Consider the following 19,805-nt stretch of genomic DNA (forward strand, 5'->3'; position numbering starts at 1 on the left):
CCTGTATAAAGTGTACAGCTCAGTGGTTTTAAAAATATTTATAGAGTTTGTAACCATTACCACAATTAGTTTTAGAACATTTTTATTGTCCCCAAAAGAAGCCTTGTACCCACCTTTAGCAGCCATTTTTCATTTTCTCTCCAATCCCCCAACCCTAGACAACCAATAATGTGCTTTCTGTCGTTACAGATTTGCCTGTTCTGGACATTTCATGTAAATGGAATCATTCAATAATGTAGCCGTTTCTGACAGACTTCTTTTACTCAGCATGTTTTCAAGATTCATTCATAGTGTAACATTGATATCAGTACTTCATTTCTTTTTTAATAGCCAAATAATATTCCATTGTATGGATATACCACATTTTATTTATCTATCAGTTAGTAGATATTTGAGTTGTTTTGGCTATTATGAATAGTTACTTCTTGGCTATTATGAATAGCATTTCTATGAACATTTGTGTATAGGTTTGTGCATGGACATATGTTTTTACTTCTTTTGGGTATATAGCTAGGAGTGGAATTGCTAGATCTTATGGAAACTCAATGTTTTAATATGTTCAAGAACTGCCAGACTGTTTTGGAAATCAGCTGCTTCATTTTACAGTTCCATCAGCATTGTATGAGGCTTCCAATTTCTCTAGATCTTGGCTAACACTTGTGATTTTCTTTCTTTTTGATTATCCATTCTGATATGTGTAACATGTTATTTCATTGTGACTTTGATTTGCATTTCTCTGATGACTAATGAAATTGCACCTCTTTTCATGTTTATTGTTTATTGGTGTGTCTTTGGAGAAATATCAAGTCCTTTGCTTTTTGTTAAATTGGGTTGTTTTTTATTATTGAGTTGTAACTTTTTTTTTTGTATGTTCTAGTAGATACAAGTATCTTATCAGGTACATTATTGGCAGACATTTCCTCCCATTGGGTGAGTTGAGTTGTTGGTTCACTTTCTTGATGTGTCCTCTGCAGCATAAAAGTTTTTGCATTTTGATGAAGTCCAGTCCAGTTAATCTGTTTTATTTTCTTTCATTGCTTGTTTTTTTTGGGTCATATATAAGAAACCATTGCCTATTCTAAGATTTTATAGATTTATATCTAAGTTTTCTTTTAAGATTTAAAACTTTTAGCTCTTAAATTTAAGTCTGACTCTTGATTTTGGCCCAGGTCATGGTCTCACAGAGAGCGTCTCATTGGGCTCTGCACTGACAATGCGGAACCTGCTTGGAATTCTCTCCCTCCCTTTCTGCCCCTCCCCTGCTCTCTTGTGTGTGCATGCTCACTCTCTCTCTCTCTCTCAAAATAAATAAATACCATTAAAAAATTTTTTTTAATTTAGGTCTTTGAGCCATTTGGAGTTAAATTTTTTTATATATGGCATGAGAATAGGGGCTCCAAATTCATTCTTTTGCATGTGGCTATCGAGTATCCCCATACTATTTGTTGAAAATACTGTTCTTTCCTCATTGAATGGTCTTGGCACCCTTGTCAAAAATCAGTTGACCATAAATGTGAAGATTTATTTCTTGACTTGGAGTTCTATTCCATTGATTTATATGTCTGTCCTTTTTGCTAGTAGTACTACACTGATAGTATTACTGTAGCTTGTACTAAGCTTTGAAAATATCAAGAGTGAGTTTTTCTATGTTGTTTTTCTTTTTCAAGATTGTTTTGGCTATTTTGGGTCCCTTGCATTTCTATATGAATTTTTGGATTACCTTGTCAGTTTCTGCAAAGAAGATGGGTAGGATTTTGATAGGGATTACGATGAATCAGATCAGTTTTGAATGTTGACATTTTATTTTATTTTATTTTATTTTATTTATTTATTTATTTTTTTCAACGTTTATTTATTTTTGGGACAGAGAGAGACAGAGCATGAACGGGGGAGGGGCAGAGAGACAGGGAGACACAGAATCGGAAACAGGCTCCAGGCTCTGAGCCCTCAGCCCAGAGCCCGACGCGGGGCTCGAACTCACGGACCGCAAGATCGTGACCTGGCTGAAGTCGGACGCTTAACCGACTGCGCCACCCAGGTGCCCCGAATGTTGACATTTTAATATTAGGTCTTTAATTCAGGAATATACGTTGTCTTAGTGTTTATTTAGATCTTTAATTTCCTCTACAATGTTTTATAGTTTTTCAGAGAATAAAGTTTTGTACTTCTTTTTGTTAAATTTGTTATTTTTGATGCTATTATAAATTGAATTGTTTTTTAAATTTTACTTTCGAAATGTTCATTGCAACGGTATAGAAATACAATAGATTTTATATATTGATCTTGTGTCTTGCGACCTTCTAAACTCATTTGCCAATTCTAATAATTTTTTAGTGGATTCCTTACATTTTTCCGTATATAAGATTGTGTCATTGCAAATAGAGATAGCTTTACTTTGTTCTTTTCAAGTTGGATAAACTTTATTTCATTTTCTTGCTTACTTGCCCAGGCCAGAACCTCTACTTATTGCTGAATACATTTTGTCTGTTCCTGATCTTAGGGCAAAAGCTGTCTTTCATTGTTGAGTAGGTGTTAGTTGTGGGTTTTTCCTAAATTCCCCTTAGAAGGTTGAGGAAATTCCCTTATTGTTTGTAGAGTGAATTCTATCATTTGCTAAGATGGCTTGTAGATAAGTTACTTTTAAAAGATAATTAAATATTTAGTTCTGTGCTGATAATACTGTTGTAGCTAATATAAGAACCAGTCTGTAGGTTGGTAAAATTAAGAGTCTACTATCAGATTGCATTTACTGTGTGGTTAGGCTTTAGGAATTATATTAAATGACTTCTTCATTTTCAAACAGATAGAGAAGAAGATTGTGGCAAACATCATGTATAGTTTACTCTTGAACAATGTGGTGCTAATCCCTAATGTAGTCAAAAATCTGCATGTAACTTTTAACTCTCCCAAAACTTAAGTACTAATAGTCTACTGTTGACTGGAAGCCTTTCTGCTAGCATGCAATTGGCACATTTTGTATGTTATATGTATCATGTACTGTATTCTTACAGTAAAGTAAGCTAGAGAAAAGGAAATAGTAGAGAATTATAAGGAAAAGAAAATAAATTTACAGTACTGTACCTTAAAACTTTTTGCCTATGAGTGGACCCATGCAGTTCAAATCTGTGTTATTCAAGGGTCACCTGTCGTTTATTTATTACTTAACATTTTGATACAATAGAGCAGCCCATGGTAGCAAAATTTAAAGGATGAAATGTATAAGAAGGGCATCTGTGCCAATGAAAACAACTTGGTACTGAATTGGGTATCTGGTTGACCTTGCCAAGCTAAAATTCCTACTGTGTAAAGGAACGTGTGATAGCAGCATGGTTATTAATGTATTCATTTAGATCATATATTAAGGTGAATGTCATATAAGTTGTCAAATAAATGAGAAAAGAATATGACTTGGTGTAGTGTCTGACATATAATTGTCCCTTGATAAGTGTCAGTTTCTTTTTCTCTCTTTAAATTGTTTTGTTAACAAAAGGGGAATTTATAATATAGAAAAAGTAGTATAAGGCATGCCTAAAAATAATAAAAATGAAACTCAAGATTATGCTTATCTTTGTGCTAAGGAGTTGGGGATGGGGAAGGAGGAGCATGCTATCTGGTAGTCATACAAAGGGCTTTGTTTTCTATTTCTAGTTGTTTTATTTCTTATCTGGATGGTGGGTACACACATGGTCATTATCTCAGAATTTATGTCTTACTGCATGTTCACAGTATTTTATAATGAACACTGAATTATAAACGCAATCAGTATTGCTAGACATTTGTAAAATAATATAAAATTTGAGTTAGAATGGAACTTAGCAAGCATCTGGTCTGATCTTTGTTTTCACAGTTGAGCAACCTGAAATCTAGAGAGTTAGGGTGATTTATCCTATGTTGATTGTTCTGCTAATGTTAGAACAAACATTGAGGAGACCCAGTTTTTTTAGTTTAGAAATCCTGGGTAGGCCAAACTTTTTATAATTATGCATATATTCTTTAAGTTTATTTATTTATTTTGAGAGAGAGAGAGAGAGAGAGAGTACACACACACACACACACACACACACAAGCAGGGGAGGGGCAGAGAGAAGGAGAGACAGAATCCCAAGCAGGCTCCATGCCATCAGTGCAGAACCCTATGCAGGGCTCGAACTCATGAGCTGTGAGATCATGACCTGAGCCAATATCAAGAGTCAGATGCTTTACCAATTGCGCCACCAGGAACCTCTATAATTATGTATTTTTAAACTGATAAGAACAGATGCTACACTTGATCTTAGCCAAAAGGCTGAGAAGTGATTATAAATACGTATTTTTAAAGTGTGGTAGATTATATAATATTTCACCATTATTCTTTCTTCTTGTAAGCTTCTTGTAAGAAGATGATATATATCTATGCCTTTTGTCACGTGACATGAAGTATTTCCCAGTGGTTGCTTTTTACTTCTCCACGCCTTTAATGTGTAACTTGGCTTTAAGCAATAGACTGTGAGTGAGAGTGATGTGTACTATGTCTAAGAAATAGCTTTAAGACCCTGGTGTATTGTATTGTTCTGTCATCGTAGTCTTTTCCCTTTGCCACAAGACCTAGATTTGGGGTGGGGGTGCCACTCCTTCAGCCTATGACCTAGAAAGATGAAGAATGTTATTAGCCAATAAGATTTTAGGGGTGGAAGTATTGTTGCAGTATTATTTAGTGAAAGGTGGCTGATACAGAAAGTAAGCTTTTCACTCTTTCTTCTTAGGTTTGGTCAATAAGAAAAGTTAGAGCTGTTTCCTGACATTTGAAGAATTTACGTTTTTCACCTTCTCATAAATCATCCTGGGTGTTTTAGTTCACCCAGCAAACTATGAAAAATACATTTGGACAACTGGTTTAAATTCCTGAAGAAATTATTACATGGACTTATGTAACTTTACTCATTATCTGCATAGGTGGTAGAATTTGGTGAGTAGACAAGCTAGTAAATAGGGCCCTGGGGGATAGGATAACTGGCTAATTTCCTAAGGGAGTGTAACTTGATAAGTGTATTTTAATTTTTTTTTCAACATTTATTTATTTTTGGGACAGAGAGAGACAGAGCATGAACGGGGGAGGGGCTTGATAAGTGTATTTTAAAATTGCATTTGTTAGATCTGGTCAGTCAGTTTTAATTTGCCTATATAACAGAATGATCCCAAAAATACACTTGGAAAAGTGATTTTAGGGTATCTTGCATTTTTTTTCATGTAGACTACCCTAGAATTTCTGAAAACATAGCAGTGAATGCAACAAGTTAGTGACCAGTCTGGTTTTGATGTGACCAAAATTTCAAGAACATGATTTGATCCTACTTTTCCCAAAGAATTGTTGGTAAACCAAACTCCCTGTTTCCTTTGTTGTTGATTATTTTTTAAAAATTTAATTTCGGATATTTCATTCTACCTTTTGATACTCCAGCTAATATCAGTAGGTTGATGACAGGCAGAAGGGATTCTTTGTTGAGGTGTCAAATATTGTGATCACTTGATACTTTACTGAATGAGTATTAGATAACAGATTTCAGCAACTAATATTTTTTTAAAGATAGTAGGATAGCTATTGAATGTGTTTTATGAAATTAAGAGAAGAACGACAGCATAGAACTGAAAAATTGTGAACTATGGGAGATTCTGGATCTTCAAGTAAATATTGCCAGTGCTTTGTGAGTGACTGGGAGAGAGAGCCTACAGAAAGCAAGAGAATATGGAAGTGTGATGATGTGGGATTTTAAACAGAAGTAGTGAAAGTAGTTCTACTGAAGTTTTAGAAAAATAATTAACAGAAATGAAAAGATATCCATTATTTAAGATAAAAATTTAGGGGTGTCTGGGTGGCTCAGTTGGTTAAGCATCCGACTTTGGCTCAGGTCATGATCTCCTGGTTCATGGGTTTGAGCCCCATGTCGGGCTCTGTGCTGATGGCTCAGAGTCTAGAGCCTGCTTCGGATTCTGTGTCTCCCTCTCTCTCTGCCCCTCCCTCACTCGCATTCTGTCTCTCTGTCTTAAAAATAAAATAAAATGCAAAAAACAAAAAAATTTATAAAAAAAAGCTAAAAATTTAGAAAGTTCTTTATACTAAATTTGTACAGATAAATATTAAAGTGGATGAACCATTGCATTATCAGTTTTACCAGTCTCATTAATGGACAGTAAACAGTAAAGCAGATTTACACATTTATTGTGTAACACCCTGAATATTCTTTATGATTTTATTTTCAGGACTCTTGCGGAATTCTCAACTAAATTTGGGAGTGTGAAATAAAATCATGCACTTCTCAGTTGAGAGTGGGTTCTCAGGGAATCAAGTGGCAGAATTGTGTTTCTAAAGAGGCTAGGAATCATGAGCATAAAGTGATTATGTAAGAATAAGCCATTATTAGTCCTGTTGGCCAATATTTATTTAGTCCATTTAATGAAAACTCAAATTTGAATAAAATTGTTCCCAGCATCTCAGTATTCAGATTAATGTTATAGTAACATCAGTTAACAGCATGAATGCACTTGGAGTGTTACGTCAAAGATAGAAATGTCAAGTCTGCTTAAATGGCTTTGCTTCACATTTTACAAGTTACTGCTAAGTTTTATTTTAAGTACACTTCATCAGGTATCCATAACTTTGAATTAGGATAATGTTTGTGTATGTATGCATATGTTTTGATTTAACAATCCAGGTATTCCTATTGTTTTGTTAACTGTTCTTGGAAAGCAGTAGTACAGGCCCTTGTTTATTCATCAGAAAAACCCTACAGGAGACCTCTTATTCAAACAATAAACCTGGGAGTATATTATGAGTATATTTCAGTTTCATCGAATATGTTTCACTATAATCGTTCACCTTTATTTTCACAGCCTTTGGATTCTTGGTAGAGTACTTGCCCTCATCTGCTTCCCTTGTTGCTGGGCAAGGTTTGTGATACTGATGTCTGATTGGTTTTAGACAACTATGGCTTTGAGCCAATCAGGCAGTGAATTTCGGTTCTCTCACACAAGGAAGCACTGAAGCAGCTGCTGATTTATTTTTTTCTATGGGGAGATTATATAAACTAAGAGTATGGCTGCAGCAAGCTCCCTCTTGGGTATGTTTGAAAAATTACAAGGTTCATCTGGAACTGAAGGAGAAAAAAAAATGAGGTTTATTTTTAAAACTTGTTTACTAAGAAAATCTGATAAGTGGTTAATTTGAGAAAAAAATATATTCAGATGACAGATTACCTATTTTTATTTTATAATTTTATGTTTAAAGGACTGCAGAATGATATAGTATACGAAAAATTCCCCTTCAATTTACATGAATATTTACTGTTGTAATCCACACATTTGCTTTATTGCTTCAAAAGGGGAGAGCTCAAAAAAAAACCAAAACAAAACAAAAGGGGAGAGCTCATAACATGCTGTGAAAGGCAGTTAAGGAGAAAAAGATGTAGTAGTTGTACTTACAACACTTAATATAGGTTGTCAGGAGTCAGACATTTTAATTTCATTAGGTGAATCAAACTGAGTCAGTTCAGTGCAGTAGACAACAAAGCACTTGATGATGCTATCTGTAGTAAACCTTTGGGTCCAAAATACTATTAATTTTTGGAGTCAGATCTATAACAATAGTGATAGGTAGGTATGAAAATAATCTTGTCATTTGGATTTAAGGTTCTGCTGAATTTTTAGTTGTAAATGCTTTATAAATATTAAGGATTGTGGATTGTTTTAAAAAATAAATTTACATTTGAATTTTACAGATTCTTACTTATGGGGAGAGAAGTATATTCTTGTTATGTATGGACCATGTTTGACTCATTCTCCAGTAAGGGAATTGATTTATATTTCTGGAAACATTCAGGGGTATTTAAAGGAAGATAAATTAAAATAGCATGAAAGGTGTATATTTTTATTTATTTATGTTATATATTTAATATGTATTGTATAGATTTAGATTTTATATGCATTTATGTTCTAGATTACTTATATTAGATAAAGAACCTCACTAACATATTTCGGATCCAGGTTTTAACTATGTTTCCCTGACCTTATTGTCTGTCTCCTGTTGCTGGGCAGGAATCAGAATGCTGGCTACTGATTGGCTGAGTTTGTGAGCAGCTCTTGAACAGCCACTTAAATTCTTGAGCTTTTTGAGCAGGCAGATTGTAGGCTAAGACATTACAGCTTTTGGTAATACTTCCCTTTGTTGTTTCATAGCTATGATCTCTTTGCTAGAAAAAAGGGTAAAAGTTGTAGGTAGAGGGGGGGACGAAGCAGAGAAGAGAATAACGTTTTCACTTAAAAAAATAAGAGGCTTATTGGCCTTTCCTTAAAAATAATTTACCCAAAATTTGAAAAAAATTCCAAGCTATAGATACTTATTTGCAGGTAACATACCCTCTTGGTTATTTAATTATTAATTCCTCTGGTAAAGGTGAAGCCCTTTTTAATGCATTAGAAAAAGATTTTATTAATGACAGTATTTTCCTGTCTGAATATAAAGAATAGAGACCTAAAAACAGTTTTTGACTCTCTTCTTCATGAAAAAAGTATTTTCTAGAGAAAGTTCATGTTTTACACATTTACTTCTAGATATGGCAGGCATTTTCTACTGTAAAATATAAATGATTTTTCCTGTGAAAATGAATTACAGGCATATGAAAGCTTCATGATTCTAGTGTTGCAATCTAAAAAAAGTAGTTTTTCTTTTGTAGAATAGTTTTGTGAATGGCATTTCAATTCCAGATGACGGTATTTAAACTGATCCTTAGAAATGTATTCTTCCGGTAGTACAGCCATGGAGACTTGTTTGCAGGTAACACACTCTTTTCAAATGTGTATCTTTCTTAAATATACTTTGCTTATGCAAAATACGTTTTTAAAAAGTTATTGCTGATTGGTTTACACAGATATGGTTGAACTAGTTTGAACTGGTTCATGCTACTTCCTTATGCTTTGTCTATTTTTCGTTATACTTAGAACCCATAAAATATCTGGTAAATGGCTGTAGTGTGCTCCCTTGTGGGTATAGATGGTAGTTATTTTGTGATTCTTTGTACAGTACTATATTATTACTGAATTGAATGACAACTTAATTGGTAAAAAGCCAGCTTGCATGGAGTGTACTTATTTTTATTAAATGTTATTTGGTGGTGGCAATTTAAATGTAATGTTTGCATGTTGGATTTCTCACCTATATACAAAATAACAGAAGTATTTGAGAAATTTGTCTCAGATTCTCTAGTTTATGCCTAAAAACACTGTGTATATACATAGACAATTACTAAGTTCTTAATGTATGGAATCTCATTTAATCATGACTACAACCTCTGTGGCAGGTACTGATAATGATACGCCCTTTTTAAGATTGCTGAAACCAATGTTAGGAAACTCACCCTGTGTCACATAGTAATAAGCACATGGGAGAGCTGGAATTCAAATCCATGTTTTCTGTCTGCAGAATTCATGTTCTTAGTGGGGTTACTGAAAATTATGAAAATACACATTTTTTTTAGAGGAATGCTTGCTTTTAATGCAACTCACAATAACTGTCAGGTATCCATGTAACAGCTGACAAATGTGAATATTATGAGGTCAGAGTCCAAAAGAATTGCAGCTCAGGTCTAAAAATATTTAAAAAGTAACCATACTCCTTAGGTTATAAATTTAATTATTTTCTGTCTTTGAAGTCAGCAAGAAAAAGTGATTACAAAATTTGCATTGTATCTTCTTTGCAGAAAAATTTCCAGTTGGTATGAGTTTGGAATGTATAGTGGGTGGGGAAAAAACTTGAAGTTTTAATGTTAGACTGTAATGAATAACCCTTAAAATAGTGCCTATGATAATTTTGCAGTAAAGCTTCTGTTCAATTGAAAGGTAATTTTCCTGAATAGTTTTACTGAGTTCCATAATTAAAAGTCTAGGAAGACTAGGAAATACATTTTAAGTAATTGGCTTAAAGTGAACAAATGAATGCAGAACGTACCACAATCTAGAAGTACTGTAATAAAAGTGGTAGGTTTTCAAGCTGTATTGACCTCTGGCAGAGAGGCTAAGCCATTGTTTTATGCCTTTCAGCCAGAAGAACTATAGAACACCAGAATCAGACCTGTAATTGAACAAGTTGGATTTATTACTTGTTGCAGTGAGGGAGAATGCTCATCCTTGGGGAAATTGTGAGGCACATCGGTAAGGGATATTAGAAAAAAACCTAGTATAGGATTTGGGTTTAGTGTAGTAGAGATTGGGTTATTTGGGGGCGAGTTTGAGGAGATAGAGCCTTACTCTGGATTGGGTGCTGTCAAAAAGTGGAGGCAATTTGGGGCGCCTGAGTGGCTCAATCAGTTAAGCGTCTGACTTCGGCTCAGGTCATGATCTTGCAGTCTGAGGGTTCAAGCCCCGCTCCCGGCTGTGTGCTGACAGCTCAGAGCCTGGAGCCTGCTTTGGATTCTGTGTCTCCCACTCTCTGACCCTCCCCTGCTCATGCTCTCTGTCTCTCCCTCTCTCTCAAAAATAAATAAACATTAAAAAAAGTTAAAAAAAAAGTGGGGGCAATTCTATGCTTGGTTATCTCAATAAATCTCTGTAGGGAGGACAGACTACAGTTAGGATAAAGATGTAATTAAAAAAAAATTAGGCATCACTCATTTAGAGGGAGAGGTTTGATATTTCATGGGTTGCACAGTGTTGATAAAAAAAAAATTAGGCATCACTCTCAGAGAGGGAGAGGTTTGATATTTCATGGGTTGCACAGTGACCTTGTCTAATTTGGGTGATTTTATGTACAGAAGGAGAACAACATGGCTTAGCTGTAAGCATCAAGTCAATTTATAATAATGAGATCTAGTTGTAAGTGTCAGGTAAGTTCCCAGATGTCAGAGGCTGCTTTTTTCTCCCTCTCCAGCTAAAGCAAGTGTATCTTACCATCATTCCTACAGGTAATGGTGATGATAAATGAGTATACAATATGAAAACAATATTCTTGCTTCCTGTATATCTTAGTCCTTAAAAGACTTCTGTTTTATTCTGTTAGAAACTGGTTACATTGTTTTCTCCAGGACCGAGTCCTTGCACTCTTTCTTGCTTGCCTTACTGCACTGGCTAGATGTTAACATACAAATGGTATTAGAGAACATCCTTGTTTTGGTTCTGATCTTATTTCACCGTTACTTATGATATCTGTAGGGTTTTTTTTTTTTGTAGATAACTTTTATTATATTTGTTTTCTTCCAAGTTTTTTGAGAATTTTAATTTTTTTTATTAAAAAAATTTTTTTTAACATTTATTTATTTTTGAGACAGAGAGAGACAGAGCATGAACGGGGGAGGGGCAGAGAGAGAGGGAGACACAGAATCGGAAGCAGGATCCAGGCTCTGAGCCATCAGCCCAGAGCCTGACGCGGGGCTTGAACTCACGGACTGTGAGATCGTGACCTGAGCTGAAGTCGTATGCTCAACCAACTGAGCCACTGAGAATTTTAATTTTGAGTCAGTGTTGAATTTTGTCAAATGAATGGTCTGTGTCTGTTGATGATCTGGTGTTTATTTTCACTCTCTATTCTGTTTTTGCAGTGAATCACATTCCTTGAAGTTTCTTTTTTCCCCCTTTTGTTAAATAGGGAATTTATAGTCTCATAGTTCTGAGGCTAGAAGTCTGAAATCAAGGTGATCCAGGGCCCTGCAGGAACTAGGAATTAAAGAAGGATCTATTCCAGACCTCTCTCCTACCTGTGATTTGTGACAGCTTAACTCCAATTTTTACATGGCTCTCTGTGTGTGTATCTGTATCAAAAATTTCCCCTTTTTATAAGGATACCAATCATTAGGGCCCACCTAATGACCTTATTTTAACTTGATTACCTCTGAAAAAGTATCTAAATAAGGTCACATTCTGAGGTATTGGGGCTTAGGGTTCTAATTTTTTTATCAAATGGACACCTTGGTTGGGCCTGAATAAAGCCATAATGCTTCATGACTCATAATCTACATTGCTTGATGTTTTTTTTTAGTATGAGACCAACTTCGTATTTTTTTAAGGAGTTTCACATAGTCATATTACTTTTTAAAGAAACTTCTAACTACTTTTAGAGAAACTCACATGTGAAATAATAAGTCACAGTGGAAATTAGAGAATATTTTAACAGAGCAACAATGAAAATATGACACATCAAAATATGAGATGCAGCTAAAGCAACGTTAAAAGGGAAATTTATAGCTTTATGTGTATTACAAAAGAGGAAAGATAGAAAATTAACAATTAATGTTTAACATGATGTGGAACTGCCAGACTGTTTTCCAAAGCAGCTATACCATTTTATAATCCCACCAGCATTGTGTGAGGGTTTCAGTTCGTTTGCTTCTTACCTATACTTGTTATTCTCTTTGATCATAGCCATCCTGCTATGTGTGAAGTGTTATGTCATTGAAGTTTGATTTACATTTCTCTGATGACTAATAACATTGAGCATCTTTTCATTTTTAGTGCTTATTGGCAGTTCGTCTATTGGCAATTTGTATGTCTTTAATTAATTAATTAATTTTTTAAGTTTTAATGTTTATTTAGTTTATTTTTTGAGAGACAGAGAGTGAGTGGGGGTGGGGCAGAGAGAGAGAGGGAGACGCAGAATCAGAAGCAGGCTCCAGGCTCCGAGCTGTCAGCACAGAGCCCGATGCGGGGCTCGAACCCACGGACCGCAAGATCATGACCTGAGGCGCAGTCTGACGCTTAACCCACCAAGCTACCCAGGCGCCTCATCAATTTATATGTCTTTTAGAGAAATGTTTATTCAGTTCCTTTGTCCATTTTTAAGTTGGGTTACTTTTGTTGTTATTCAGTTGTAATAGTATTTAGTATTTTTTAGATGCAAGTCTCTTAGATACATATTTGCAAATATATGATTTATAAATATTTCCTATTGTGTGAGTTGTCTTAGCAAATTTTTGATGATAATCTCTTGTAAATATGTTTATAGTACTGTTAATCTAGATATGCCTGGTTGCAAATGTAATCTTTCCTCCTGTGTTCCTTAGTTCTCTTCTCTTTTTCCTTATCTTTGTACCTCTTTCCCATTCCTCTGCTTTCATTCTCTTACACTTTTCTTTTTCCATCTACTTTTTTACTGCATTTACTTTTTTTATGCTAATGTATCTCCTCCAGACTCTGAATCCATTAGCTTACTAAGAATTAAAACTAGAAACTAGTCACTTTTTTCTTTTATTTTTTTTTATTATTTTTTTTTAATGGTATGAATGGTCGTTATTGTTTGCAATGGAAAGTGGAAGAGGAGGGAACATGACAGTTCCAGCTCCAGGGGTGGCTCCAAAGACCTACTCTTTTGCTGTCCCCCCAAAAAAGCAAGTCATTTTTTTTCCTAATGCTTCTTAATAATTGATCTTCTATGGACTGTACCTGTCATCAATTTTATATTACATAAATCCAATTAATACGAAAATTAACACAGCAGGGATTATTATGCTTTGTATATCATTATTTCAAAATTACATGAAAGGCTGCTTGCAAGATCCATTTGCAATTTGTCTTATGATTAGGTGGCTTCTGTTTTCATTATTAAACTTTCTTTCTTTCTCTTTTTAAAGATTCAAAATGGATAGTATAGAAGAACCTCAGAAAAAAGTCTTCAAGGCTCGAAAAACAATGAGAGTGAGTGATCGTCAGCAGCTTGAAGCAGTGTACAAGGTCAAAGAGGAACTGTTGAAAGCTGATGTCAAGCTATTAAATGGCAACCATGAAAATGGAGATTTGGACCCAACTTCACCTTTGGAAAATATGGATTATATTATTGACAAGGAGGAGGTGAATGGCATTGAAGAGCTTTGTTTTGACCCTGAAAAAAGTAAATCAGAATGGAAAGAAACCTCCTGTACTTTAAATGTTAATGTAAAAAACAAGCAGGATGATGACTTAAAGCATGAACCTTTGTCTCCTAATAATACAGCTCCTGAACTAGTCTGTAAACTGACTGCTGAACCATCTTCTGATGAGCCAGCCTCTGGTGATCTGGCTATGGGAGATCCAGCTGCTGGAGATTCAGCCCCTGAAGATCTGGCCTCTGAAGTACTAACCTCTGGTGATCCTGCCTGTGGCGATCCCACTTCTGGTGATCCCACCTCTGGTGATCTCACCTCTGGCGATCCCACCTCTGGTGGAATAGTCTCTGGTGAAACAGTCTCCAGTGAACCATTCTCTGGTGACTTGGTCTCTGGTGAATCAGTGCCTGGTGAATCAGTCTCTGCTGAGCCAGTGTCTAGTGATCCGGCCTCTGATGATTCAGCCTCTGGTGATCTGTCCTCCGAAGCCCTGGCCTCTGATGATCCAGCCTCTAGTGATCCGGCTTCTGGTGATCCAGCCTCTGGTGATCCAGCTTCTGGTGATCTGCCCTCTGACGAACCCACTTCTGATGAACTGACTTCTGAATCAGCCTTTGATCCTACCTTTGAACCAAGTTCTGTACCAGTTTGTGAATCTGTTCCTGAAACTGACATTACAGAGCCTAGTAGCAATAAAGGTGGTGATTTTCTTGAGAAAAATAGTGATGATGAAAAGTTAGACCAAATTTTCTCATTTGGCGAGAAAAATAAAGCTGATAGTAATGTTGATGGCGATGAAGAAACTCTAGAAACAGATGATACAGTTATTTGTTCAGATCTACCTCCTGAAAATGAAAAGAAAGTAAAGGAAGATACTGTCACAGAACCTGCTCTTGGAGAGGAGGCTATATCTAGCAGTATGGAAATTGACCAAAGTGAAAAGAATGAAAATGAAAATTCTGCAGACCTTTCAGAAACCATTAGTGAAAATGTTACAAAAGATGAGAAAAATGAGATTATCTTGGAAAACACAGATTCTATGGAGACAGATGAAATTATTCCTATTTTGGAAAAGCTTGCACCTGCCGAGGATGAACTTACTTGCTTTTCTAAAACTTCTCTTCTTCCAATTGATGAGACAAATCCAGATTTGGAAGAGAAGATGGAAGGTTCTTTTGGTTCCCCATCCAAACAAGAAAGTAGTGAGAGTTTGCCAAAAGAAGCCTTTTTGGTCCTTTCTGATGAGGAGGATATTTCTGGTGAAAAAGAGGAGTCTGAAGTTGTACCACAAAATGAAACATGCTCTCCAGGTTAGCATATTACTTAAGTTTTATAAAGATTTTTTTTTTTTCAACGTTTATTTATTTTTGGGACAGAGAGAGACAGAGCATGAACAGGGGAGGGGCAGAGAGAGAGGGAGACACAGAATCGGAAACTGGCTCCAGGCTCTGAGCCATCAGCCCAGAGCCCGACGCGGGGCTCGAACTCCCGGACCGCGAGATCGTGACCTGGCTGAAGTCGGACGCCTAACCGACTGCGCCACCCAGGCGCCCCAAGTTTTATAAAGATTTTGATTAGGTTTGATAAACTGCTTAATAAAGCAGTTTTACAAAGTTAAAAATTTTTTTTAGTTGCTGAGAAAGTTGAGAACGATGGTGACTGGAATGATCTCTTAACTTCATAGATTCTTAACAGAATTTAGATTTACAAAGTATCTACTCTGAGAGCAATATTATGTGAAGTGACAAGAAGGGAGGTAAAATAATGGGAAAATATGGCTCTTGCCCTTAAGGGGCCTATTGTCTAGGAATAAAGAGATGAGATGGACCAATATAATACTGTGAGATAACAGTTTTAAGTCAGTGCATAATTGATCAAAGTCCTAACAATTGGTTTTCCTATCACTTAGCAACCAAGTAACTTAGAGTGGATTAATTTGTTTGCTTCGAGTATAACAAATCACCTTTTACAATTAATTTTCCCATTTTTAGTATTCTTTGTCTGAAAAACAACACCACCATTGCTAAAATCCAGAAACCTTGAAGCCTGATAATCTATTTGATAAAGGCTTCATCCGTTTGCTTTCTGAGCCCTCTTGATTCTACCAACTTACTCTCTTCCTCTGCATCTTCTGAATGATCTCTCTGTAACTTAAGTCTTTTATTTGATTTTGTTCTTCTCTTTCATTGGGTCCCTGTTACTTTTAGGTTAATTCCAAACCCTTTATATGAAAGTATATAAGCTTCATAATTTGTTCAAAAGCCTATCTTTCCATCTCTTTTATTATTCCTAGAGAAAAAGGAAAGAATGAGAAAAATCCTATTTTTGCTTTCATGGTCAAACTCAAATATCACTTCCGTTTGAAACTTCTCAGTTCTTTTCAGAGTGGCATGAATACCTTTATGTCCTTCTCTTTGCCTTAGAACTCTGTGAGAGGAGTGACCTTGTAGCATTAAACACAGCATTTGGTTTCTAGTTTGTTCAAAAGAAGAAAAAGAGGCCTAGGAGACTCAGGGGATGTTTTTTTTCCCCAATAGATCATACCAATTTTTGGAGGTAGAGATTTTTTTGTTATTAAAAGATGACTTCATTTCCAAAGAGTATTTATTCATTTATTAAAGCTGTCTAGAGAGACAGGCCAAGCTCTTCTTGGTTCTGGGGATTTAAAGATAAAATTTAGTACTTGCCTTTAGGATGCAGACAAGAATTCAATCACAGGACATTAAATAAAGGCTGTGAATACAGTTAATAATGTTAAATTGGTATTCTGGGAGTTTATAGAAGGGTAACTTTATAAAAACATAAATGTATTCAGCAAAGCACTTTCCTTTCATTGTCTGCATAATATAGGGTTTTAGTGAAGATAATCCCTCTTAATTGCATGTCCATCCTACTTGCTCAGGCCAAAAATCTTGGAGCCATTCTTGTTTTTCTCTGTATTCCATATCCCATCAGTCCATCAGGAAATCCTATTGCCTCTACCTTCAGAATAGATGTAGAATCCAGTCTGTTATCATCCACTACTGTCCCCCTTGCTCTGAGCCACCGTCATCAGGTCAAAATAATGCTCGGGTCAGTGCTCAGTGAATATTTGTGGAGTGAATGAATAATTGGTAATATAAGAGAAGTGTATTATGGAAGACCTTGGTTACAGTGCTAACACATTCTAACAGTACTGTGGAGCCATCGAATGATTTCAAGCAGAGGAGAATGATATGATGAGGTTTACATTTTGGAAAGATAAGTAACCATGTTTAGGGTGACCTTAACTCATTCATTCAGTAAGAACTGTTTATAGAGAGAGTGGTATTAGGGCAAGTCCTTAAACCACCTTTTGGTAGACTATATAAGAAAGTCATAGCAAATTGCATATTATTATTTCATGAGTTTATACATTTTACCTTTATGTCATGACTTGATATTGGGAACCATCCTTCCCACTCAATGCTGTTAAATGCAGGACATGACTATTAAGCCATCCATGTGGTTATTTACTTTTAGACTTTTATCTGATTTTATGCTATTAGCAGAGTAAGTGTAGTGATAGATTTAATTTCTTAGCTGATAAGTAAACTTTTATTTCCTGTCTTCCCTTCCCCAATCCCCCAAGGAAATTTTGTGTATAGTACGTTGAAGTATATTTTCTTCACTGGTCTTCAAACTGTGCTCTGTTCTCTTTACATGGTAGTGAAATCTGTTACGGTAGTTACAGTAGTCCCCTTTTATCAATGGTTTCATTTTGCATGGTTTCAGTTTTTGCAGTTTTAGTTACCCACAGTCAACCATGGTCTGGCAGCAGATGATTCTTCTTCTGACTTACTGTCTTTAGTATTGACTTTCTGGGTCAGGGGTAGTCCAAATCTAGATGGTAATGCCTATGTCATTCACCTCACTTCATCTCATCACATAGGTATTTTATCATTTCACATCATCACAAGAACTGTGTGCATAACAATAAGATATTTCAAGAGAGACCATATTTATATAATTTATTACTATTATATATAATATATAGCATACTATATATTATATATATAAAATTATATATATATATATATATTTCACCTCACTTCCTCTCATCACATGGGTATTTTATCATTTCACATCATCACAAGAACTGTGTACACAACAATAGGATATTTTGAGAGAGACCATTATATATATATACACACATATATATATGATTATATACAATATATAATTATATATGTTATATACTATATATTATGTTATATATATAATAGTGTATGCTATTATAATTATTTTTAGTTACTGTTGTTAATCTCTTGTACCTGATTTATAAATTAAATTTTATCATAGGTGTGTATGTGTAGGAAAAAAATGTATAGGGTTCAGTTCTATCCATGGTTTCAGACCCTCACTGGGGGTCTTGGAACATAGCCCCTGCAAATGAGGAGGGACTGTAGCACATGTCATTTTTGTTGCTTTGTATCTTCTGAGGTATTACTTTCATTTTTCAATTCTTGACTAATTTTTAATGTTTTCAGAACAGAGTTATAAATTGAAGTACTGAACTCTGGCTCTTCCCTCTAGCTACTAACGTTTATTTGCTGTACTAACAGGAAAATATAAACCTCTGTCATTTCAGGCACTTTAGCAAATTTGTCTTTTTTTTTTTTTTTTTTTTTTTTTTTTTTTTTTTTTTTTTTTTTTTTATTTTTTTTTTAATTTTTTTTTTTTTTTCAACGTTTTTTATTTATTTTTGGGACAGAGAGAGATAGAGCATGAACGGAGGGAGGGGCAGAGAGAGAGGGAGACAAGAATCGGAAACAGGCTCCAGGCTCCGAGCCATCAGCCCAGAGCCTGACGCGGGGCTCGAACTCACGGACCGTGAGATCGTGACCTGGCTGAAGTCGGACGCTTAACCGACTGCGCCACCCAGGCGCCCCAGCAAATTTGTCTTAAATATAGCAGTTATGATGGCTATGAGCAGCAACAAAAAATAATGAAAGATACCAGAAAGCAAATAGAAAACCATTTTAATTTTACAATAGTAAAAGAAAGACCTAAAAAGTATTGCAGATACACTGAGTAGGCCTGAAGACACTGTCATATTGTTGCACAGTACTGTATGATAACTGATGTTTACCAGATGACTAAAATCATAATCGGTTTATTAAGAAGGCTAGGAAAATAAAAATTTCTCTCTGGAAAAGTTCAGGCAGCAGTAGAGGGTACACATAATAGTTTGTCTTCCATTCACTCTTACGTTATGGACTCTTTTTTCTCTAGCTCCTGTTCCATCTTTTTCCTCTCTTTCAGAGCCGTTCTTCAAGTTACAGTAATAGGCTAACATTATATTTTCCTTTTCCTAATTACTCTTTAGTTGAATTTTGATTTTCATCTTCCAGCATCCCTTCCTAATTGTTATTAGCGAAGTGACATTGATGAACAGGCAATTTATAGAAAAGGAAATACAAATAGCCAATAAACATAAGGATTCTCAACTTCACAAAGCATATCAGCAAAATGTGGCATTATTGATAAAAGTGAAATTTGTTTTTTGAGTGGTATCATAATTTGGAAAATAAAGACTCTATAAACTTTCATCTCAAGCAGTCCAGCTACTCTGTGTCTCTGGAAACTGGGTACTAAGAAATTCAAGAATCACCACCCTCAGTATTAAAATCAGGAGGATTTGGAAAACTATATATAGAAAAATAATGCTTTGTAATGAGTGTGTGATCTATAAGGGAGCAAAACAAATTTTCATTTCATTGAAACTGGAGTTGAAGGATAAGATCTTAAGATATTTCCAATGAGCATAGTAAATGGAGAGTTAATTTTCTAATGCTTTTTATTTTTTTTAAATTTATTTTAAAGTTTATAAATTGGCTTAGTAGGGGCACCTGGCTAGCTCAGTGGGTAGAGCATGTGATTTTTGATCTCAGGGTCATGAGTTCAAGCCCCATGTTGGGCATGGAGCTTACTTAAAAAAATAGTCTTAATAATCTTTATGTGCTCTGT

At 35.3% G+C, this 19,805-nt stretch overlaps 1 protein-coding gene, 1 non-coding gene and 1 pseudogene across 6 annotated transcripts in view; 2 read left to right on the forward strand and 1 right to left on the reverse strand.

The window, feature by feature from the left end:
* The window catches only part of ATF7IP (activating transcription factor 7 interacting protein), a 122,130-nt gene that overhangs the window by 39,396 nt on the left and 62,929 nt on the right, over nucleotides 1-19,805 (forward strand). For 4 of the 5 annotated variants that reach the window (XM_047865936.1, XM_047865935.1, XM_047865934.1 and 1 more), the window contains exon 2: nucleotides 13,587-15,127. In XM_047865936.1, coding sequence (XP_047721892.1) covers nucleotides 13,594-15,127 — 1,534 coding nt within the window. In that variant the 5' untranslated portion in view covers nucleotides 13,587-13,593. Of the gene's footprint in view, nucleotides 1-8,640; nucleotides 8,807-13,586; nucleotides 15,128-19,805 lie in introns of those variants that run through there. The other variant, XM_047865937.1, reaches the window with a different exon arrangement.
* Nucleotides 4,089-4,297, reverse strand: LOC125171476 (uncharacterized; annotated as a pseudogene).
* TRNAK-UUU (transfer RNA lysine (anticodon UUU)) lies at nucleotides 19,686-19,758 on the forward strand. The gene has a single exon. It is a non-coding gene; the product is annotated as a tRNA-Lys (tRNA).

Source organism: Prionailurus viverrinus, chromosome B4 (genome assembly GCF_022837055.1).
Source record: "Prionailurus viverrinus isolate Anna chromosome B4, UM_Priviv_1.0, whole genome shotgun sequence".
Classification (NCBI taxonomy): domain Eukaryota; kingdom Metazoa; phylum Chordata; class Mammalia; order Carnivora; family Felidae; genus Prionailurus; species Prionailurus viverrinus.